Here is a 24758-nt window from a genome sequence, read left to right on the forward strand (position 1 = left end):
TTGTTCATGTTTTTGTTTTGTTGCGGTCGCACCCTAGTCAAGAGCCGCATGGCTCACAGGGTTATACCTCCTCATAAATTAAACTGAAATAAAACTGAACTGAGTTCCATTCCTGGGCGTGGGTAACATCAGTGGCGAGTGATATCGGCAGCGGCCCTGGACACCTATCCTTTGTCTGTGGCTTTTCCCGAAATGTACGAATTCAATGGTTGCTCATCAGAACATTGTAAGTACTGTATATGCATATATGTTTAGATTAACTTTTAGAATCGTCACTTTTGTATAACCTCGTGTGTATTCACAACAGAAGGAAGCCGCCATAGACTTGGTGGCGACTTGCTTCTTAGTCACGTATTACAGTCTCAAAGAGCTACATGAAGTCACAAGATGATTAATAATCCACGTTCTGGAGAATGTAGAGACGACACTTGGTGGCGATGTTACTTTTCAGCCATGCATGCGAATCGTCAAAGAGCCGTAGGAAGATGCTGAAGAGGGGGGAGATAACAACCCCAATTCCTCACGATAAGGGTGGTGGAATAGGGACTGACATTTGGGTCTGGTGGCATCTGCTATTCACTACTCTAAATGATCAGAGCAGCACCACGGTGGTGAGATGTTAACTACGTCGCCTGGTATGCAGGAGGGCGTGGGTTCGATCCCGACTCTGACAACTGCTGTATATTTGGAGTTTGCGGTGTCTCTCTCCCCGTGGTCGCGTGGCTTTTTCTCCGGGGCGTCCGGTTTTCCCCTCCACATTTAGAATCAACATCACACGTTTAGAGTGTTTGGCTGCTATACATTTCCACCTAATAAGCCACTTTGTTGCGCTATCATTTGTGGCCAGATCCCTCCTGAAAAAGAGCTATACAGCTCAGTGGGTCTTACCTGGTAACATATTTTTTTTATTCATTTAATAGTTTAGCTTAAAACGACCACGATGGCTTGTTTTTGGGACCAGGGGTAGATTTAAGGACACATGACTTATTCAAGAGTCTTGGCGGTTGAGGTCGAGAAAGCCTATTTAAGCTACAACTTAGAGCACGTAATTTAGCGTTTGCATCAGGCAAGGTCCGTGTACGTACACCGTCAAATAAGACTTTACATCAGAAATGCTGGTCATAAAATACGGCTTTGCCGAGCTACTGCATAATGCATAGCTCCCGAGCAGGACTGCTCATAACAACACTTTTCTCTATGCACGACAAGTTTATACAACTCGCTGTACAACTCTGTTTAACGGTGCGCTGCTACGCACGCTGCGAGCTGGACGCTCCCTACATTAGGCGTGTGCGAATCATGAACCACGCTTGGGCCTTACTGAGCTGCGAATCGTGCACACTTCCGGGCTCTTAAGAGCTGGGGCGCCGCGGTGGCGAGATGTTAGCTACCTCGCCTGGTATGCGGGAGGTCGTGGTTTCGATCCTGACCCTGACGCCGAGCTGTATTCTCGGAGTTTGCGGTGTCTCTCTCCCCGTGTTCGTGTGGATTTATCTCCGGGTCCTCCATGTTTCCCCTCCACATTTAGAATCAAAATGCGTTTAGAGTATTTGGCTGCGATACATTTGCACTTGATAATCCACTTCGTTGAGCTATAATGTGCGGTCAGGTCGCTTCTGCAAAAAAAGAGCTATATAGGTCAGTGGGGCTTACCTGGTGACATTGTTTTTTGTTTAATTTCGAGAGATGTCCATTGAGTCGTGCTGAATTGTAGCATCGCTGTTTGCGTGCTTACTCAGGAACGTGCATTATTAACGTCCATGCAGCTCTGTACGATTCATAGGAGGTTCATTTCATTCGGGACCTGCAAGTCCAGTGTAAGGAGACCCCGTAGGGTCACTGTGAAGGGCTCAATGATGTTTAGGCGAGTGTGACCAAGGCGTCTTCCGTGCTTGATACCGGAGAGCAATACTTGAGAGGCAAACTGCGAGTTGGAGAAGACGCGTGACGGCTGCCGTCCATCAGCACAGGCGGGTTCCCATGCGGAACAACTGCAGCCTCATTGGGTGGTTGTGATCCTCATCATGCAACCCCCACAGAAAGAGAGAGAGAGAGGAAGTGAACGTTGAACCACTCGGACATCACTTGCTTGCGCTATGAATGTGAAATTGCACAGAGCGGGACGGAGCAGAAGAAATTGCCGGGCTGGTAGATGTCGTTGCACTCACGTAGGGTGAGCGGGCTCTGTGTTTCCTTTCTCTATTGTATATCGTGCGCTTTATAACAAGCGGAGTGCTGAATGTTATTCTGAAATACTCGTTTATATTGTGACGTTATTACATCATTTAGATTAGAAGTCTTTGGTTCTGGAGTTGCTTTTTTATTGGTGCTGTACAGCATATGTAATGTAACTAGATTCTGCGTCTGTAACCTGCTGGTGAGATCTAGATAAAGAGACTGCGAGAATCATTGATTGTAATATTTACGTCGTTATTAAGACCTGCCTACACGACACATCTTCCCCACGTGTCCCTTCACCAACCCGCACTGATCAGCGTGGTGAAGTATGGTCAACAACGGCCATGAATGCTGACACGGTGCAGGGAGGAGGTCTTCATCCAGCAGGCGACTGACAAATGGCTCTAAACAATGGTTGTTGCCGTTGTTTTTTGTAAACTGAATTGTTCACACACTGGCCAACTCAGGAATACGCTAGATGGTGGGTTGTGAGAGAGTTAGAGTCCCGTCGATTTGGCAATTATAAGCTGTGGTCAGTCAAAATAAATCACATTAAGCGGGATAGAAAACTGTCATAAGCTTAATCTAATGTGGTAACAATACAAAGAAGATCCGATTATCCGCCAATTGGATTTTATGTGGACTATAGATTGATAGGCGCATAACCGAGTTATTCGGCAGTTGAGAACCGCTGTCAACTATTTACCCAGCAAAGCCTCACCGAGTCTCAAGAGACAGGGAAAAGACTCAAGGTTCTGCATAGACAGATTGCTCTACGGCCTTCTCATGGTCACCTCATAAGGCCAAGCCGACAACACCGAGTATTTACAGGCAGTCTCCCACACGAGAACGAACCAGCCTTTCCCGGTTCTTTCATGATGATGCGGTCATCCCATATGGAGCGGCAGGGGCGAGATTGCGTCTGGTCTCATTAATATTTGATGAATAATTCATCATCATAGTCCACTGAGCCGTCTCAACACTGCATGGAGCCATATGCAAATGGGGGGGGGAGAGGGCCTAGGGAGAGTGATGAGACACGGGCCAAGCACGTAGACCACCACGTCTCACATAAACATAATGGGACCGCTAGGATAAAACACCATGCCTCTAAAACACCAGCCCCCCCTCCGCTCAAGAAACACAGAGCACCGACCATATCAAATGCCATTAGCAGTGTATTTGGCGAGCGCACTATAATATTGCTGCATGGATATAATCATCCAGAACATCTATAATCTATAATTAACCAGGTGGCAGCCCGTTCATATCGCGAGTGTCTCTTTAAAGATAGCTCAATCTCTGAGCTCTCCCAATTCCTCCAGGCACCCCCAGCTCCACGATGCTCCCTTATCCAGACGATGCATCATTATCACCGTCATCATCTTCACCATCTAGACATGCATGATCGTCGTTATCATCCAAAGGCGAGGGGGAGGGGGGGCATTGGGACGCACTTGTTGAGCGATGTGACCGCTCTGTTCATCACCATCGCCAATCATCTCAGGACACATGAAAGTGCCTATCATCTGTGACACTCGAACAAATTACACACGGGCACTCTCACTTTGCTTTTGTCGCTGCTGTGCTCACGGATCCTCCTTGTAAAATAGCCGGGCAACTGACTAAACGGGACCGTACGTGTAACGAATCAAATAAGAACACACTCGCGCAAATAAATGCGCGCAAAATCACACGACCACCACGGAACGTAAATAAAACATTAACAGCCTAAGTGGACAACTTGCCACAACCGGGCTGAAGTGCGTGGGGGCGATGACGTTACGGGATCCACGTCGCACAAGGTGACTTCAGAATTTTTTTTTCGGAATGTGTATTTATCCTGGAGGAATCCGATGAGCTATGAAGCTCGTTTTCACAAATGGCACAAGATGTTACATCAACAAACAATACAAACACATGACCGGAGTACAAAGTACAGAAAAAGTAAACAAATCACCCAAACACAAACAAATCCAACTAAACCATCCCCATCCTACCAGACAAAGCCCACTCAGGTATCAACCCATTTTTCAAAAGCGACCTGGCCACAAATTAAATCTCAACAAAGTAGTGGCTGATCACGTGGACATTTATACGTAGCAGCAAAATATTCTAAAAAATCTAAACCAGCGGTTCTTAAACTTTCCTGCAGCCTTGCACCCCTTTGATTCTCCGAAAGGGCATCTCGCAATGTTTCAACAGGACGGGTTCTCCTGGCAGCCGACCAGCTGGTGTGGGGGGAGTGTTGAACCGAAGTCCACAGCAACGACAGGACTGTGGTGAGTCCACGTTTGTCGTCTCGCTGTTAATGTTTTATTTACGTTACGTGGTCGTGTGATTTTGCGCGCATTTATTTGCGCGAGTGTGTTCTTATTTGATTCGTTACACGTACGGTCCCGACGTAAAACTCTCCGGGTTTTGCACAACTGCACTCACGGGGCAAACGCGAATCACTCTCTCAAAGGCAGTGGTTCTCAAACGTTAATGCGAACTTGCACCCCTTTGGCTTCCAATCGTAAAAATACAAATGTATTATGTTAATAAATACGTAGGTTTGATGAAACAAAGTGGTTGTACTTGCGTGCCCGTGTTGAATTTGTGTTTCGATGATTTTGCCTTCATCAAGTACCCCACGGGGTGCGCGATGAGCCCCCTGGTTAGTGCGTGATGAACCCCCGCGCACCCCCAGGGGTTCATTGCGCACCCCGTGGGGGTTCATCGCGCACCCCCAGGGGGTTCGTCGCCACCCCCAGGGGGTTCATCACGCACCCCGTGGGGGTTCATCGCGCACCCCCAGGGGTTCCTCACGCACCCCGTGGGGGTTCATCGCGCCCCGTGAGTGCAGTTGTACGTGACGAACCCCCTGGGGGTGCGTGATGAACCCCCTGGGGGTGCGTGATGAACCCCCTGGGGGTGCGTGACGAACCCCCATGGGGTGCGTGATGAACCCCCAGGGAGGGCGTGATGAACCCCCAGGAGGTGCGTGATGAACCCCCTGGGGGTGCGCGATGAACCCCCTGGGGGTGCGTAATGAACCCCCTGGGGGTGCGCGATGAACCCCCTGGGGGTGCGTGATGAACCCCCTGGGGGTGCGTGATGAACCCCCTGGGGGTGCGCGACGAACCCCCAGGGGGTGCGTGACGAACCCCCAGGGGGTGCGTGATGAACCCCCTGGGGGTGCGAGATGAACCCCCACGGGGTGCGAGATGAACCCCCTGGGGGTGCGCGATGAACCCCCACGGGGAGCGTGACGAACCCCCAGGGGGCGCGAGATGAACCCCAGGTTATAACAACCACTACTCTAAGAATGTACGTGTGTTTGTTGTTGTATTAAGGCTAATGATCTATACAGATTCCAGAGAGATGTCGCGGATAAGAGTTGGGCCTGATCATGAAGATTAATAAATAATGTATCCTGAACAATTTATTAATTAACATTTGAATCTTGCTTTAAAGCTTTCGTAACTGCAGTGATTCATATTTTTGGTTCTTTCGGTAAAGTCACGTTGAAGGGAAACAATAAAATAATAAAATATATATATAAAACAATAAAATTCTCACGACGTTTCGACTGCAACACAAACAGTCACCATCAGGTGTTGCAGTCGAAACGTCGTGAGAATTGTATTGTTTTATATATTTTTTATTATTTTATTGTTTCCCTTCAACGTGACTTTACCGAAAGAACCAAGAATATGAAACATTTAAATCGTTTCATATTTTTTTTTTAAAACGAGCGGATCGCCGCATCATTGGCGGTTGCGCGGGTCACGTGCCCAGATAGGACCAATGGCGTGGCGGCGTGGCGGGGCCCGAGGGTTGCCGTGGAGACGCGTCCCTGAGGCCTGCGCGAGGTAGAAGCCCGAGAGTCGCTCAGGAGAGTTAACTCACGGTGCCCCACACTGAAGGAGCAGAATAATACCAACTACAGCAACTACAACGATACGCAAACCCTTTAGACTACAACTACCGATCACAGTCACGCAGTGAGGATGTCGCGAGCGCAGGCGGAGGGCGTCATTAAGAACATCATCCGCGAAATCGGCCAAGCGAGCGCGGCGCGGGGATGCTTGGCGTCGGAGACCCTGGTGGCGTTTATGGTGCGGGGCGCGTACACGACTCCCTGTGTGTGTGTACACACTTGTGTCATTGTGTACACGTGTCATTGTGTACACGTGTCATTGTGTACACGTGTGTACACGACTCTCTGTGTGTGTACACACGTGTCATTGTGTACACGTGTCATTGTGTACACGTGTGTACACGACTCCCTGTGTGTGTACACGTGTCATTGTGTACACGTGTCATTGTGTACACGACTCTCTGTGTGTGTACACGTGTCATTGTGTACACGTGTCATTGTGTACACGTGTGTACACGACTCTCTGTGTGTACACGTGTCATTGTGTACACGACTCTCTGTGTGTGTACACGTGTCATTGTGTACACGACTCTCTGTGTGTGTACACGTGTCATTGTGTGTGTACACGACTCTCTGTGTGTGTACACGTGTCATTGTGTACACGTGTCATTGTGTACACGTGTGTACACGACTCTGTGTGTGTACACGTGTCATTGTGTACACGACTCTCTGTGTGTGTACACGTGTCATTGTGTACACGTGTCATTGTGTACACGTGTGTACACGTGGCATTGTGTACACGACTCTCTGTGTGTGTACACGTGTCATTGTGTACACGTGTGTACACGTGTCATTGTGTACACGACTCTGTGTGTGTACACGTGTCATTGTGTACACGTGTCATTGTGTACACGTGTGTACACGACTCTGTGTGTGTACACGACTCTCTGTGTGTGTACACGTGTCATTGTGTACACGACTCTCTGTGTGTGTACACGACTCTCTGTGTGTGTACACGACTCACTGTGTGTGTACACGCGTGTGTGCAGGCGTGTCATTGTGTACACGTGTCATTGTGGACACGTGTGGACACGACTCACTGTGTATGTACACGTGTGGACACGACTCCCTGTGTCTGTACACGCGTGTCATTGTGTACACGTGTCATTGTGTACACGTGTCATTGTGTATACGCGTCATTGTGTACACGCGTGGACACGACTCCCTGTGTGTGTATACACGCGTGTGTGCGAAGGCGTGTCATTGTGTACACGCATCATCGTGTGCACGTGTGGGCACGACTCTCTGTGTGTGTAGCACTTACACGAGTCATTGTGGGTGTACACGTGTTAGTGTGTACAACTGTCACGTGCACGGTTCACAGTGCACAGTGCGTACACGCAAATCGTGACAGTCGGGTGGGTCAAACGATCACGCCCCTGGTGGAGGCCGCGCCAATTGGTGCAGAGAAGTAGATATTCAGTGTCACTTGTTCTGTGGAAAGTCTTCGCCCAGTCACGGATACGTGGACTTTTCACCACGAACAGTATAAACAACCGATAATTATAAAAGCGTCGACTCAAAATGGAAACGTGGTACACTAACAGAGCTTTGGCGTTACCACAGCGCCATGCCGTGGTTTAATGGAGATACTGTATGCCGTGCAGAACTCGTCATCTGATCAATTGTTTTCATCTTGCACATGGGACGTGTGCATTATTCCGTATACACGGCAATAGCATTGTTGACATTTACATTAGGCCAAGGTCAAAAGGTCATCACGGCCCATGCCACTGGCACCATTACACCTCGCTGTCGTGCCCTTCTGATAGATGCTGCAGAAACTGACCGCTAACATCTTGCTTGGTCGCTAATAAAGGGGACCTCTTGCAGTGGCGTAGATGTCGAGTGTGCAGGCAGTACAACTGTACAGTGGCTCACAGTATCACAGGGACGCAGGCTCCGGGCTAGAAAGAGGCGGAAAAAATTGGACAGAGGGCGCCCCAATGCATTCCATGCGCCAGAGCCCACGCCAATTACGCTACTCCACTGCTTTATCGCCTTAGTCGTGAAAGCAGGTTGTGAGGAGACGTTGCGCAACGGAGCTGATTGGTTGCGCTGTCTGCAGGTGAAGGCCGTGGTTCTTGACCCCCGCAATGGCTTCAACGTGGACCGCACGTTGACCAAGGAGGACGTGCAGAAACTCATCAAGGTAGAGCAGGGTCTGGCTCCACCGTGAGACACATGACTTGAACGTGAGGAGGTGTGGAGAGTAGATCGTGTTCGGCCGCCCAGTGTCACGGGCGGAGGTGTAATTCCATTATTATAAGCAGTGACAATGCCAAGGGGCTTTGAGAAGCACCAGCCAAGCATAATTAGTGGCGTGAAGGTGACATGGTTTTAACCGAGGCCAATGTTGAACGGCCCTGCGGGGAGTTGGCAGACATTGGATGAGGACACATTGTATAGTTCTTAAGTCATTGTTAAGTGTGATTGCATTTATGGGCATGCGTGGACAGGTCTCACTGTTGCCTGTGTACTTTGGATATACATTTTCAAATATTTTTTTTAAAGGAAAAGAAATGACCAATTATTGCAGTCAAGGATAATGGTCAGCTTGTTAGCTGTGTAAATAATGCTAAATATAGATGAGACGAACATGTACATTGTATGGCCTAACGTGGTGAGAATGATGAAAGATGAGTCAGACACCCCCGTCGGTAAAATCTTTGTTTATGCTATTCCTGTGCCCTGTTTATCTTTTGCCAACATAAATATGTAGCTGTGCGAGGACCGATTGCTGGACAATAGCCGCCCTTCGCTGGAAACCATTAAAATGCAGGTTTATTTTGACATGAACTACACAACCCGAGGTGAGTTACACCACAGGAAAATAATTCGCTGTCATAATTCTGCTTTTTAAAATATACCATTACATATTGACCATCCAAAAAATAACATCCACATCACATGATTTACGTGTCTGCGATTCCTCACCAAACATTTTTTTTGCGCTTTTGTATACTAACTGAAACCCTAGCAAAAGCTAGTTCCAGTGATTGCCATAATGAGCGTTGATGCCAAGTATGTGGGTTGGCCACATTCTCAGAGGTGACAACTGGATGGAGGAGGCTTTGGGAGTCAGGATATGGGGAAGGAGGACAAGAGGCAGGATACGAAATATGCTGCTTGCCATCCTAAAGGAAGGGGGTGGGTGGGGGGGCGGCAGTGATGGAGGGAGTTTGAGCCAGGGACCTGTTGCCATTGGGGAGAGAATTAAAGAAGACCAGAGAGTGGTGAATCGGTGCTGTGGGGATTGTTATTTTTAAGTCTAACGAGCGTAGGTAAATCGGGGCACTGTTGGTCTCTTGTGTGCAGCTGAGTTCCTCGAGGAGCACCGGCGCGTCCTGGAGACCAGGCTGGCACCCATCCAGCGTGAGATCACGGACAGCCGGGCACGCTCGCGCGAGGAGTTGGAGGCCCTCTACCGCAAGGTGGTGAGCTACGTACTGCTCTCCTCGGGCCTCGGATCTCCTACGCACATCGCCGTCGTCCGTGAGGCCACCGGTAAGGGATGCACTTCACTACGCTCTGGTTTCTGTGCGTTGGAAGGGGGCGCTGTTGCTGGATTCTCACTCACCACTTTGTTTTCAAATTGCACCATTGAAACCGTGACCGTTAAATTCACCTACATCCAAAATTGCTGGAGGTTGTCATTGTCATCATTATCATCAGCAGCCATGATCTATCCACTGCAGGATGATGGCCTCCCCAAGCTATTTCCGTCCGTCATGGTCTCACGATGTATAACATCCATCTAGTTCCCATACACAAGCTGATTTACTTGTTCCATCTCCACGATAGATGCTGTCTCAGACGTGTTCCCTTCTTTGACCAAGCAAAATCGTGTTTGACATTCATTAGTGGTGTCCAGAATCTGATACATTGTATGTATGTGGTTGATGGTGCCTTGGCCTCTATAATTTCCATGCTTCTGTTTATGTTTTAATATTATATTTGTGATCCGTTGCAAATTAGTCACGTGTTATCCTTTATGTGACCAGGAGATGGCACACACCCATTGCGACACATGACAATTCGTCTTATGCAAGGGCTACTCCTTAAAGTAATTATTCTTACTCTTTTTGAATAGAAGAATGATTGTGGCATCATTCATTCGTGACATCATTCATTCGTGACTGAAGTATTTAATTTCTTCCAAGAATTGGTCCCACTTCTTTGATGATGGTCCAGTCAGGGATCTTGCCCTTTTTCATACTGCAAAGGCCAAAGTTGACTTTTTCACGTGTGACATTTGGAATGTCTGAGGCCAGATGTCAACGACCCGCTATTTATCTTACCCTGCTGTGAGCAACATTTTAGAGCCTTAGCACAGAAACAGACAAGAGCTTGAATAAGCAAAGAGCAGCCGTATTTCAATAATGACGGGTGCCGTTGTGTGCTGTGCAGCGGCGCTGCAGAGCGTTTTTCCACAGACGGACCTGGGCACCTTCCTGGCCATGACAAAAAAAGAAAAGGAACAGCAGCTGACGGAGCTCTCCCTCATCACCACGGGCATCCGCCTATTCAACAAGAAATGTGGCAAGGGAGGGGAGGGCATCGATGACTGTGAGTTCCAAACCCTGTTTCTCTCACTTCCGAAGACAACGTAATCATGTTGTTGATAGTCTCACGTGGTTCGCGTTAATTTGGAACAGAGATTCCTTAAATGTGTTGCACACGTGCCTTTGAGTGGGTCAAATAAAACACAGAGTGAACTGTGCATTTGTGCGGTGTTGCCTCGTCACAACTAGTGCCGGCCATCCTCAACGAGGCCATCCCGGCCGCTACCAAGCACCTCGACGCAGAGCTGGGAAGCACACGGCAGCTGGCGCACCGCTACACCGCGATCCTGGAGCAGTGCTCCGATCTGGCCGACCAGCTGGTCCGGGCTGGCATCTTCCCCGACACCCTCAGAGAGCTGATGTTCAACTGTCGGCAGCACGAGTGCTTCCTCAAGATATTGTTGGTAGGAAGTGGGGGGAGGGTATCGTGAGCCTGTGTTTGTGACGCTGTGCAGTGTGGTGGGGAGCGGCAGTGTAGCGGTTAGCGTGCTGCGCTATGAACCCGGAGACTCGAGTTCGATTCCCGCTTACGGCCAACACCAGTGACGATTATCTGAACCGGTTCTGTGCCTCCCCTAGGTCGACTCAGCCTCAATTGAGTACCTAGTGCGATTTGTAAAAACATTGCCACGAGGAAGACAAAGGCGTCCGGGCGAGGTGCTGGCGAACCACCCCCTCATGTGCCGTTCTGGCCTTCATAGATGTTCTATAATCAACTTTTGTTTGTTAAAATATTAACAGCCAAACATGTGTTTCATATTTTATAATGATAACCTTTTAATCACGTTATTTAAATGTTGGATTGATTTCGGTGTGAAATGTTGCTTACGAATATATGATAAATAATTAATTTCGCAGCTGTATGAACCGTATTGCTTCTTTCATTTTAGCTTTTATCGATCTCCAGCCCTCACAAACCCCACGGTGCACCATTCTGTTTACCAGCCATCGTAAGTGTGCAACGTGTAGCGGCCCCCTTTAACACGTGAACGGAAAATATTAGCGACCACGTAAAGTTGCATCGTGTGCGGCCGCGAGGACTGGGGTGGTCTGAGAAACACCGCCTTTGCACCTTCTCTCAATTGCATCATTGCCCTGGGTTTTTGCCGACAGGGAGACATGATCACATCGGCTGGAGAGGTGGAGTCGCTGCAGAGCCAGCTGGCATCTCACATGGATGCGCTTCAGGAAATCATCCAGGCCAAGCAGGCCGTGCCCACAACGCAAGTCTACGTACGTCCAGCACGCCTTCGGTGCTGTGTTTTGCGAAAGAAATTGGTCATGAAAGTTTTCATCAATGGAGTCTTTTATTTTATTTTACTGAACCATGGTTACAAGTGGACAAAAGTCACCCAGCGTGACGATGCCTGCAACTACTCACCATAGGCCAAAGTGCAACTATAATGAGATGAAATTAAAGAGTTTGAACGAAGACCAAAGAATGACTCATGTTATGAGAGACTGCGATTCACTTAGGAGGTATATGTATACAGTAATCCCTTGCTAACCGCAAGGGTTAGGTTCCTGAAAACCCCCGCAGCTGGTAAATTCACTCTCTTAAATTTCACACTTAACTTACAATTTAGCAATCTTTGAAATAGCGTAATCTACCAGACCATGCGTTAATTGTGTTTTAACCGACCGTCTGTGTTGCTTTATATAGTTTCCAAATTTTGCTAAACCCTGTTTGATTTAGTGTGCTCCGTCTCTCTCTGTGTCCCCTTGTGTGTCTGTGTTAATTCCCTCTACTTAAGGTCTGTATATATATATCTGCGGTTATGTGTTTCCTCTCTCTCTGTTAAATTTAGCTCTTCTGTACCTGATGATGATTGCTTGTGTTGCAATCGAAACGTCGTATGCTATTATATATTTTTTTATTATTTCTACGTGACTTTAGCGAAAAAACCAAAGAGAAATTGACGGTTGTTAAACTTACGGAAAAAATAGGGTTAGTGGGACCAAGGTCACGAGTGGACCTATGAAATTCCATATAAATATTAGTTACGTTCACTAAAATTAACTAATGAACACAGCACACTAAATAAAGAGAATTTCAGTGACATTTAAGACATGTTTAATTAAGAAAAGTACAGTAAATTAAATTGCATTTACCTTTGGTGATGATGATGAGGCACTTCCATCACCAACACTTGCTCATAAGCTTTGGGGCCATAATGAACAAAAAAAAAAAAATCTATATTTATTTAAAAAATTATACGTGATATTTAAGCACAAAACAGTAATACGCAAATCACAAACATAAAATTTCCAAATATTTCGTGAGACGGAGCATGGATCTGACTGTTCACGGAGGTAGCAAGGTGGAGATGAAAGAGGATTGGGTAGCTACAGACCCAGAGGTGCCTCGAATCTCGCAAGAGTTTGCGAGACTTGACGGATGGTACACGCAGCAGCGACAATTTTGATTGCGCGACTCGCGATTCGCGTATCACTCAAACCGAGATGCTTGCGGTTAGTGAAATAATAGAATACGACGTTTCGATTGCAACACAAGCAGTCGTCATCAGGTAGAACTAAATTTGAGAGAGAGACAAAACACAGACACGGAGACACACAGACAGACACACAAGCAGAGAGAGACACACAGAGAGGTACACACAACATAGACACTCAGAGAGCCAATGCCTCTGTGTCGTGGCCTTAAATAGAGGGGGGTGGGTGGGGCAGAGAGAGAGGTGGGTCTGCTGGAGCAGAGAAATTAGCATGTCAATGAGAGAGCTGTGTGGAAATCCACCCCGCGGCGGCAGGGGGAGAGAAAGTCCCAGCAAGTCTGGTACATTTTTTTTGCCTATTTCTCGCTCTAAAATTTACCAGGCTCTCATAGGTCCATTTGCTCTTTCTCTCCCCCTGCCACCACGGGGTGGATTTCCACACAGCTCTCTCATTGACATGCTAATTTCTCTGCTCCAGCAGGCCCACCTCTCTCTCTGTCCCACCCCCCCTCTCTCTCTCTCTATTTAAGGCCACGACACAGAGGCATTGGGTCTCTGTGTCTATGTTGTGTGTCTCTCTCTGTGTGTCTCTGTGTTCTCTCTATCTGCTTGTGTGTCTGTCTGTGTGTCTCGTGGAAATTTACAGTTGCCAAATACTCTAAATGCATATTTAAAAATGTGGAGGCAAAAACCGGAGGACCCAGAGAAAAATCCACATGACCACGAGGAGAACACGCAAACCCATATACAGGCGTCAGGGTCGGGATCAAACCCACGACCTGTATACTAGGCGAGGTAGTTAACATCTCGCCACTGCGGTGCCCCATGTAACAACTAAGAGTGTTTGACTAAATGTTTCACTGCTTTATTCGACTAGACTAAAGAATGACTCCACAGACTAAGCCTCCACTCAAATTCCACAGGTTGTCATCGACGAGACGATGACAAAGGCAAAGCAAAAACGAAATCGTCCACTCTTAGTCATTAGATGTTGGTGTGAGGGGGCATGCAAAATATCCACCCTCCGAAATATGATCACGTGAGCCAATCTGAATTTGACAAATATTTTATACACAGCCAATTATCATTTTGACTACATCAACCCTGCTGTCCATGCTGCGTGTTGCAGATCGCCCTCATTCCCGCCTCTCCGCCGCCACCTCTCCCCCCCCCCCCACACCCTGCATCGTGTGGAATGTGCAGCCTCATTTCATGGCGGTGGCGCGGGTCTGGTGCAGCTTCCAGGACCAGATGGTGCTGCTCAGCGTTCTCAGCAACGTCATGACCAACCTGGCGCCCTTCCTGGAGCCCCACGGCCGCCTGTGCCCGGAGACGCTGCTGGTGCCGCTCGTGGGCAGCATTGCTGAGAAGACCGATGCTCAGAGGCTGCAGGAGGCCGCGGGTGAGTCATTCAACTTGGCCGAGTCTGTTGTTTGAATTTGGCGGAATCGCACGTGCGTTTGTTTGAACTGCCCTTCCGGGAAGTGTAATTGTGCCGGCTGCTGTTCCCCAGCTGGGGACGTGTGTTTTTGTGGTCCCACCTACTGAACCGCCAAACGATCAATTATGCTGCGTCAGGTTTAGTGTGTGGTGGCCTAAAGTGGCTGAGGTGACTTTCTTCTCTTCTGCAAACTAAGTGGAAATCGTTTACTCTGCTGGCCAGAGGAGCTTGGAAATAAAATTCAAATTAATGTTTGATTCTTTCTTTCTGCACTAGAGGGTATTGATGTGCATTTGTAAAACAATAGCAGTGGCCTGCATACGATGATAGGTTACATTCTGTATTGTTTTGGTGGAAGGAAATAACTAAAAAACGATACCTTATATAGAGTATATGCTTACACATTGTATGAACTTATTTGATTAACAGGTGACCAGGTAAACCCAACCGATTTCAAGAGCCAGGAGTGGTTGTTCCCCAAGACCACACGAAACCTGGACCGCCTCCCCATCCAGTATCGGGGCTTCTGCGCGTACACGCTGGCCGCCAGAGACACACTGCTCCTGCCAGGTCCTCTCCCTTTGTTGATGCTGGCTCAAGGGACTTGCTGTTTGTTTGTGCCTGTCGTACACATTTAAGTACATTTTGTCTTTGATATTAACACTGACAGGTCCAGTCGACGGTGTGTTTATTTAGTCAGTAAGCATGCCTGAGCAGACACACATGCAACACTGATATCCCGGACCCTTCTCTGTGCTCGTGCACGTGTGTGTCATTCTGTGGGGAGCGGTGGCGAGCTGTTCTACAGACCTGGCAACTTGAGTGTGATTCTCATTCATGGCCAACACCAGTGACGATTATCTGAACCAGTCCTGGGCTTCTTCTAGCTCGACTCAGCCTCACATGAGTACCTGCTGCAAAGTGTAACATCGCCACCAGGGAGATAAAGGCGGCCGGGCGTGGTCGTGGCCACCCATTCCCCTCGTGTGCCATGCCGACCTTCATAAGTGCTACTCACTAACAGCTCTTGCCCCAACAGTCTGTTAAGGCTATTCGGGAATGTTAGTACTTTGTCTTTTTTTGCTGTGACCTTGCAGGCAACACAAACATTGGGGTTCTGAGGCACAGGGAGAAGCTCTACACCTTCTCCTCCAAGCAGGCCGCGTGTGCCTTCGCCAGCAACCCGGACCACTTTGTCGGCATGGTGGCCGAGGCAGCCAGGCGCTCCGCAGAGCTCATTCAGCTGCTGGAACTACACCAGCAGTTTGCAGTCATCACGCCCTACTCCCGGGTAAACTCCGTCTGGCGTAAGGCCTGGCTCACACCTTTTTTTTTACGTTCTGTTAAAAAGAAAACAGCACGAAAGCAGAATGAGCAGAATATATATTTTTCCGATATGCACATGGAAAAAAAAAACCAGACGCACGTAGGTGTGCACGTCAGCCGTTTTGCCCTCGGGACTACAAGTGGGTGGAGGGTGTCGTGTTTTGAAACCGCAACGGTGCCCGTCGAGTTTGCTCGGGAAAGTGTGACTTGCGTCGGTGATGTGGCCCTCCGTGTTGGCGTCGTGGTCACGCAGACACGGGAGCAGGGCGGCCCCGCCGAGACGCCCGTCACCAAGTGCGACAGTGGAACGCAGACGGACACGCACATCCTGGAGTCCAGCATCGTGAGGTCGTACGAGTGGAACGAATGGGAGCTCCGGCGCAAGGCCATTAAACTGGTACACAGCGCGATGCCGATCAATATTGACTCATGGCCGTGCGTGGTTTGCTTGGGCACTGGCGATAAAGGCCTTTGTGATTCATCACGGGAGAAATGCAGCTTCCGAAGATTGTTTTCTTGCCGAAATGTTGCAGAGTTATTGAAATAACACTTCTGAAATAAACTACACGAGTATAACCTTCAAATAGTGTTGTCACTGCTTGTATTATTTGTGTACATTTTATTGTTTCCAATACAATAACTGCATTTATTCTACTTGTAAAGCCTCAGAGAGTGTGCCAGAGGTGGAATTATTACTCTTTCCGAAGAGCCCTACATTGGAATGTTTATCCAATTTTTATTAGGAAGTGCTTGGTATGTGAGGGGAAGCGAGCATACTCAGAGACAAAGCACTACATAGATTGAGGTGGCATGATGTTAATTCTCTAGTTTGTATGCAGGAGATCGTGGGTTCAATCGCGACCCTGACCCCTGTATATTTTGAGTTTGCATGTCTATCTCCCCGTGATCGTGTGGATTTTTCTCCGGGTCCTCCGGTTTTTCCCTCCACATTTATTATCAACATGCGTTTAGAGTATTTGGCTGCTCTAAATTTCCACATAAGCCACTTCATTGAGTTACCATTTGTGGCCAGGTCACTCCTGAAAAAGAGCTATAAAACTCAGTGGGCCTTACCTGTCAAAATAAAAATATTTTAATAGTTTAGTTGAGTTTGATTAATTTTTTTGATTGGTTGATTTTATTTGTTTACGCGGATAAGATACGTAAAAGGTGATAACACAGAGGGTTGCCAAATCCACTCATCGTGCTACCGTCATCTAGCCACCTCACAGCCCAGCGCTTCCAGGAGTTGGATCCATGACCCGGCACCTCCAAATCGCCGGGTCACGGGCATGCCCCACCACGCGACGTAACATATCTAAGAATCCGATCCTCGTGTAGCCGTGATGTGTGTCTCCACCTCCCCGGCAGGCCAATCTGCGGCGCAAGGCCACGCACTCGGCGCAGACGGACCTGAGCCACCTGCGGCGGGACGGTACCACGCAGGTGTACCTCCCGCGTGAGGTCGGCACACAGACCAAGCGTGAGGGCACCACCAACGTGCCGCGGCCCAGCGTCTACCTGGCCGGCCTTCGGGGAGGCCCCACCGGTCAGCCGACGCACGCCGTACAAGTGGACCTCACGCGCTACCCCGACCAGCCTTAGTGGGACCACGCCGTGCCAGACTGGGCCTACCCTGAATTACGTCACGTGGGGGCTAGGCGTATAGATAACGAAGGTTATTTGTAGTTATAAGGCACCTTTAAAGTTGCGTCGTCATTCTTGTTTGCCCTTTTACGTTGAATTTGCACCGCACGATAATTTTTTTTTCTGAGCCGATCTTATTACGTGTAGAGTGCCGTTTGTACTTTATCTTATCGATGGCTTCGTGAAATTGCAACCTACAGGTCTACAAGTGTGTGGCTCGGGCTTAGGCTGAACGGATTGCTGTTGTTGCCGCGCCTCGCTAGGTTTTCTGACGTTTGTGTGTGCTTCACAGTGCTGGTTCATGGCTTGGTCAGGGTTTTCCTCGGTCGCAGAAGCACAGTGCTGTAGCGTGCTCAAGTCTCTTCTAGTATTTTTACGTGTTCTCTTAAATATGCATTGGACCTCCGTCTGCGATCACATCTTCAGGCGTTGTGCAAATTGGCAGGAAACATTTCCAACAGCATCCTGTTTAGCCTGCTACTTCTGTGTGAATGGTTTAAAATTTTAGCCTTTATACTCACTCAAGTGCCACACTGTTCACACATTACTCCTGTGGAGAGGGTCTGTCTCTATTCTTGAATAAAAAAAAACAAGTTGCCATAACAATCTCTAGGGGTTCCAAATGTCAATTTTTATTTTATATTTAGAGGCTTGCTTTTCTCTGTGGGCAGAATCAGCAGAGGCTGTTTTGTTCTCAAGCACTCGCTGTGCCGTGCCATGACCACTGCCGCCACCGCAGCAGGCTGTGCGACACCCTGGTGCGGTGTTGCAGCATCAGCAGCAGTACTTCACAGCCATCTGGCTGTCAGCTACAGCTGCTGCTGCTGCTGCTACACCGCGTGATATGGACACATGCTATTATGCAAAGCCACACAATCTACTGGGCACGTGCTCCCCCACCCACTTTGACGGTGATAATTATTTCCCATTTTGCGTTGGCTAAATGAGGATTATAATGATGTGCTGGACGGTGTAGTGGGATAAGCCATATTATTAAGACCTTTGGGAGGAGATTTACTGCCTGTGGGGCACGACTTTATATCCTTGCAATTTAATAAATTATCTAAACGATTGGAAAATGTAATTTAAAACATGGATAAAGTAAAACCGTCATCTCAAAACATCGCCTTTCAATTCTGCAAAACTAATCTGTAGTTCCCCTTTAAAGAGAGACATATGCTGGTAGACTAGAAGAAGATTTGTCATAACTGGCAAGCTTCCTGTTGCCTGTTGAGTTAAGAAATATTGAAGAGTTCTGCTTTTTGTGAGGTAGCTGCCAGGCACTGCGTGGTGAGTGGTGCTTGTAGCCACGGCTTAATTTCTCACAGAATATTGCCCGGGCCGCTGTTTGACGGTACGCAACTCGTAGTATCCACAGCCATACCGATATATTTATAATGGATGTAGCGTGTCGGAGGTGGAATTATTTTCTGGGTCTCTAACCTGGACAGACGCAGCTGAAATGATACTCAACTGGGGCTTCTGGCGATTCCATGTGTGCCACTCATCCAGCAGCCTGCACGGCTTATGGCACAACAATTACTAAGCTTTCCACGGGACCACCACCCTGTTAATATTTAACATCATTTTTACCAATGCACCTTTGTGTGCCATGTTTTTATTTATTAAAAATTTTGAAAAGTCCTCGATAAAAAATTGCACTACTTGAGAATCTTGATTTGAAGCTTTCGTGACTGCAGGAATCCATACTCTTTGGTTCTTTCGGTAAAGTCACGTAGGTATAAAATAAAATAAATCACGACGTTTCGGGCGCAACACAAGCGTCCATCATCAGGTGGGAAAGCATGGTCTGCTGCTGAGGCAGACTGTTTTAAAAGGTTTGAAATGGGTGTAGCCCATGGGTCATGAAGAAGTGGCCGGTGCTAGTGATGTTAATGTGAGAAATTAGCATGTAACTGTTAGATAGGAGAGCGCCTTGACGAGGGCACGGAAGTGGCTATGTTAATGTGAGAGATTAGCATGTTAATGTAAAATCGAAGAGTGGTGCAATCCAAAGGCATGAGTGCAATCCAAAGGGTGCAATCCAACACTCTGTGTGTCTCTCTCTCTCTATGCCACTCTCTTAGATCGCTCATGCTCACATGTCCTTTGGATTGCACTCTCATGCCTTTGGATTGCACCCTTTGGACTGCACCACTCTTCGATTTTACATTACCATGCTAATCTCTCACATTAACATGTCCACTTCAGTGCTCTCGTTTAGGAGGCCGCTCTCTTATCTTACATTAACATGCTAATTTCTCACATTAACATCACTAGCCCCGCCCACTTCTTTATGACCCTTGGGCTACACCCATTTCAAACCTTTAAAAACAATCTGCCTCAGCAGCAGGCCATGCTTTCCCACCTGATGACGGACGCTTGTTTTGCGCCCGAAACGTCGGGATTTATTTTATACCTACATGACTTTACCCAAAGAACCAAAGAGTGTACTACTTGAGAAGCTCAGTATTGTTTTGTTATTTTCCATTTATTTTTTGCCATTTGTGTTGCGCATTCCAGTTTGTGGGACTTCCGCTGTCAAAAGTTTCTACGACCGCGTTCATCTTCTCCAGTCAGGGCCATCTCAGGCACGTGGTCCTTCCTCCATAAATCAAGCCACAGGTTATGGCACCCACGGACGGTTCTGTCTTCTATACCAAGTGCCATTTCCTCTGTCCAACATAACCTCACTCTCAATAATTATTTTCAGCAGGGTCCTGGATCAGGATAGGTTAATTAACATATTATAGTTATTGGTCAATCAACTGCTGGATGAAGGCTTCTCCACAACAGATTGGGCATGGGTGATGCTTGATTAGATTTCTGCGTGCTGCTCAGTTGCTGGTTGGTGATGGTAATGAAGGTGCACAGCACCGGCTCAGATATCACTCGCCACTGATTTTATCCACGGTTAGGAATCAAGCTGATGTTATTGATGGTTGTGAATCAAACTCAGGTCGCTGAGTTCGTTACAGAGTGTGCGAACCAATACTGCTTCGCATACTCCACCCCTTGCTCCTCGATTCGGGCTGTTGATACAAATTCTTATTGTTGATTTGAAGCTTTCGTGACTGCAGGAATCCATACTCTTTGGTTCTTTCGATAAAGTCACGTGGTAGGTAGAAGAAATTATAGATCACGACGTTTCGATCGCAACAACAACAAAAACGGTCGCTTGTTGTTGTGATCGAGACGTCGTGATCAATTTTGTTTCACCTACGTGACTTTACCGAAAGAACCAAAAGAGTATGTATTCTTATTGTTACTTTTGCAAATGGAAGAAACCAGAGCGCTCTGAGAAGACCCACGCAAAAAAGAGACGACAGTCACAAGCTGACGTTGTCAGCATCTATTTTCCGTCACCTGTCACCTCTCTAGCCCTGAAGCTCTTTGAGTTTCGCCGCACAACGCTGCCACGCGCTGCCACGCCCTGAGTTGGCTGGGCGCCGTCACGGAGCCTCGAGTGCCCCGGTCGACCGGTTCCTTCGCATTGGAGTTGACAACCCACACGGAGGTGATCGGTGACCCCTGCGGTACCAGAGCAGATGAGTTCTCGAGCGATTTTGGTGTCCCTCCTAACATCAAAATAACGCCTACAAACACGGAGTATAGCCTTAACAGAGTGTTGGGGTGGCTCGCCATGAAAAGGCAAGTGCTGTTAGCGAGCAGCACTTATGAAAACCGGAACAGCACACGGAAGAGTGTGGGTGGCCAGCATCACGCCCGGCCGCCTTTGTCTCCCAAGTGGCGATATTTACACATCGTACCAGGTACTCATTTGAGCCTGAGTCGAGCTAAGGGAGGCCCAGGAATTGAATTCGGGTCGCTGGGTTTGTATCGCAGCGCGCTAACCGCTACACCACCACGAGCACCTCCACAGCCATGATTTACACCATCACTACCACTGATTTACACCATCACTACCACTGATTTACACCATCACTACCACTGATTTACACCATCACTACCACTGATTTACACCATCACTACCACTGTTTTACACCATCACTACCACTGATTTACACCATCACTACCACTGATTTACACCATCACTACCACTGATTTAGACCATCACTACCACCGATTTCTACCATCACTACCACTGATTTACACCATCACTACCACTGATTTACACCATCACTACCACTGATTTACACCATCACTACCACTGATTTACACCATCACTACCACTGATTTCTACCATCACTACCACTGATTTACACCATCACTACCACGGATTTACACCATCACTACCACTGATTTACACCATCACTACCACTGATTTATACCATCACTACCACTGATTTACACCATCACTACCACTGATTTCTACCACCACTACCACTGATTTACACCATCACTACCACTGATTTACACCATCACTACCACTGATTTACACCATCACTACCACTGATTTCTACCATCACTACCACCGATTTACACCATCACTACCATCGATTTCTACCATCACTACCACTGATTTCCACAATCACTACCACTGATTTACACCATCACTACCACTGATTTCTACCATCACTACCACTAATTTACACCATCACTACCACTGATTTCTACCATCACTACCACTGATTTACACCATGACTACCACTTATTTACACCATCACTACCACTGATTTACACCATCACTACCACTGATTTCTACCATCACTACCACCGATTTACACCATCACTACCACCGATTTCTACCATCACTACCACTGATTTACACCACCACTACCACTGATTTACACCATCACTACCACTGATTTACACCATCACTACCACTGATTTATACCATCACTACCACTGATTTACACCATCACTACCACTGATTTCTACCATCACTACCACTGATTTACACCATCACTACCACTGATTTACACCATCACTACCACTGATTTACACCATCACTACCACTTATTTACACCATCACTATCACTGATTTACACCATCACTACCACTGATTTCTACCATCACTACCACCGATTTACACCATCACTACCATCGATTTCTACCATCACTACCACTGATTTCTACCATCACTACCACTAATTTACACCATCACTACCACTGATTTCTACCATCACTACCACTGATTTACACCATGACTACCACTTATTTACACCATCACTACCACTGATTTACACCATCACTACCACTTATTTACACCATCACTACCACTGATTTACACCATCACTACCACTGATTTCTACCATCACTACCACCGATTTACACCATCACTACCACCGATTTCTACCATCACTACCACTGATTTACACCACCACTACCACTGATTTACACCATCACTACCACTGATTTACACCATCACTACCACTGATTTATACCATCACTACCACTGATTTACACCATCACTACCACTGATTTCTACCATCACTACCACTGATTTACACCATCACTACCACTGATTTACACCATCACTACCACTGATTTACACCATCACTACCGCTGATTTCTACCATCACTACCACCGATTTACACCATCACTACCATCGATTTCTACCATCACTACCACTGATTTACACAATCACTACCACTGATTTACACCATCACTACCACTGATTTCTACCATCACTACCACTAATTTACACCATCACTACCACTGATTTCTACCATCACTACCACTGATTTACACCATGACTACCACTTATTTACACCATCACTACCACTGATTTACACCATCACTACCACTGATTTCTACCATCACTACCACCGATTTACACCATCACTACCACCGATTTCTACCATCACTACCACTGATTTACACCACCACTACCACTGATTTACACCATCACTACCACTGATTTACACCATCACTACCACTGATTTACACAATCACTACCACTGATTTACACTATCACTACCACTGATTTACACCATCACTACCACTGATTTACACCATCACTACCACTGATTTACACCATCACTACCACTGATTTACACCATCACTACCACTGATTTACACCATCACTACCACTGATTTACACCATCACTACCACTGGCCAGCTGGCCCAGCAGCAGAGCGGGCGGCTCGCCATCAGAAGGTTGTGAGTTCAAATCCTGTTTGGGGGGGTTGACTCGGCCCATCATCGCTCCGGGGTCGATAAAGTGCTTACCAGTTTGTGGGGAAGTCAACTGTGGTTGTTCTATGGAGAGACTTGCCTCCGCTTTAAAAATGTGGAATTTCCACGACCGCCGCTGCAGGTCCTGTAAGCAGGAGATGCGAATTGCATCGATGTCCATTTGAGCAGCAGAAGATTACTTAAGAGTGTAACCACCGGCTCGTCTCGAGAACACGTACATACGCACAGAGTGGGGGTCCCTAGTTGGATCTGACGATGCAACATCCTTCACAGGTCCCAAAGCGCGGGTCCCCCCTAGCGACTTAACCCCCCCCCCCCCCACTTAGACCTTCACAAATGTTCCATCAGGAGCGGGTTCACCCTGGCCAGACCCCCCCCACCCACCCCCGTCTCTTCTTCCCGAGTTCCCTTGGCTCTCGGCCCGTCGTGTGGCAGCGTTTCAACTTAACTGCCGCCCGGCTCTGAAAATGAAGGGGATTGAATGTTATTATGTTAATAAGAGAGGGCGGCGACCCGTAGGGTTTGTGGTCGTGTGCTGTAGGCACTGGCATATCATGAGATCTCAGCCCTTAAGCCGCCAACTTCAAGCAAAGCCAGACTCGAATGCGGAGTTTCGAATTTAAGAGGGGGAGGCTATGAAGTTCCGGTGGTGGATTAACAGCATAGTGCTATGTTTGCACGGTGAATCATAACCGAATTTTGTCACTGGCGTGGGCGGCCGAGGTGTGGTGGCTGGATATCTGCAAGAGCTGTCTGTGTGTGTGCGGGTGTTGTGTTTGTTTGGCTTTAAATGCGCCCTGGAAACGTGGCATAATCCAGGAAATGAAAGAGGGGACACGTCTTGTCACGCGCACGCACACAAAACAACAACCGTAGTTCATCACTCAAGGGTGATGTCGCCACGGCCACGTGAAGTGTCAAAGACCCGCTGGCAGGAGGTCAGGGAACAGACCCAGGTGGCACGGGTTGACTGACTGAGACGACTGTCAGATGCACCACCTGTGCTCCCCACTGTGCCAACTCTCTGCGTTTTAGCAGCCCGGCGCTCTGCTCGGTGTGGTGAGCGTCGCTCCTCTGCCCTCCGTTGTTGCTGGAGGGCGACTGCCTCCAACGCCTCAG

At 47.8% G+C, this 24758-nt stretch overlaps 2 protein-coding genes across 2 annotated transcripts in view; one reads left to right on the forward strand and one right to left on the reverse strand.

Moving 5' to 3' along the window:
* The window catches only part of LOC116940716 (estradiol 17-beta-dehydrogenase 11-like), a 52964-nt gene that overhangs the window by 22447 nt on the left and 5759 nt on the right, over positions 1 to 24758 (reverse strand). The gene's annotated exons all lie outside the window — the stretch shown is intronic.
* On the forward strand, positions 5976 to 18143 carry CFAP206 (cilia and flagella associated protein 206). The gene is made up of 12 exons (XM_032950881.2): positions 5976 to 6281; positions 8172 to 8255; positions 8826 to 8916; positions 9422 to 9610; positions 10514 to 10672; positions 10858 to 11072; positions 11782 to 11901; positions 14325 to 14523; positions 14992 to 15132; positions 15660 to 15853; positions 16142 to 16285; positions 17260 to 18143. Exons 1-12 carry the CDS (start codon positions 6174 to 6176, stop codon positions 17491 to 17493), a joined length of 1878 nt encoding a protein of 625 aa, XP_032806772.1. The 5' UTR covers positions 5976 to 6173; the 3' UTR covers positions 17494 to 18143.

Source organism: Petromyzon marinus, chromosome 9, assembly GCF_048934315.1.
Source record: "Petromyzon marinus isolate PM22_M1 ecotype Great Lakes invasive population chromosome 9, UKy_Petmar_22M1.pri1.0, whole genome shotgun sequence".
NCBI classification, from domain to species: Eukaryota; Metazoa; Chordata; class Hyperoartia; order Petromyzontiformes; family Petromyzontidae; genus Petromyzon; species Petromyzon marinus.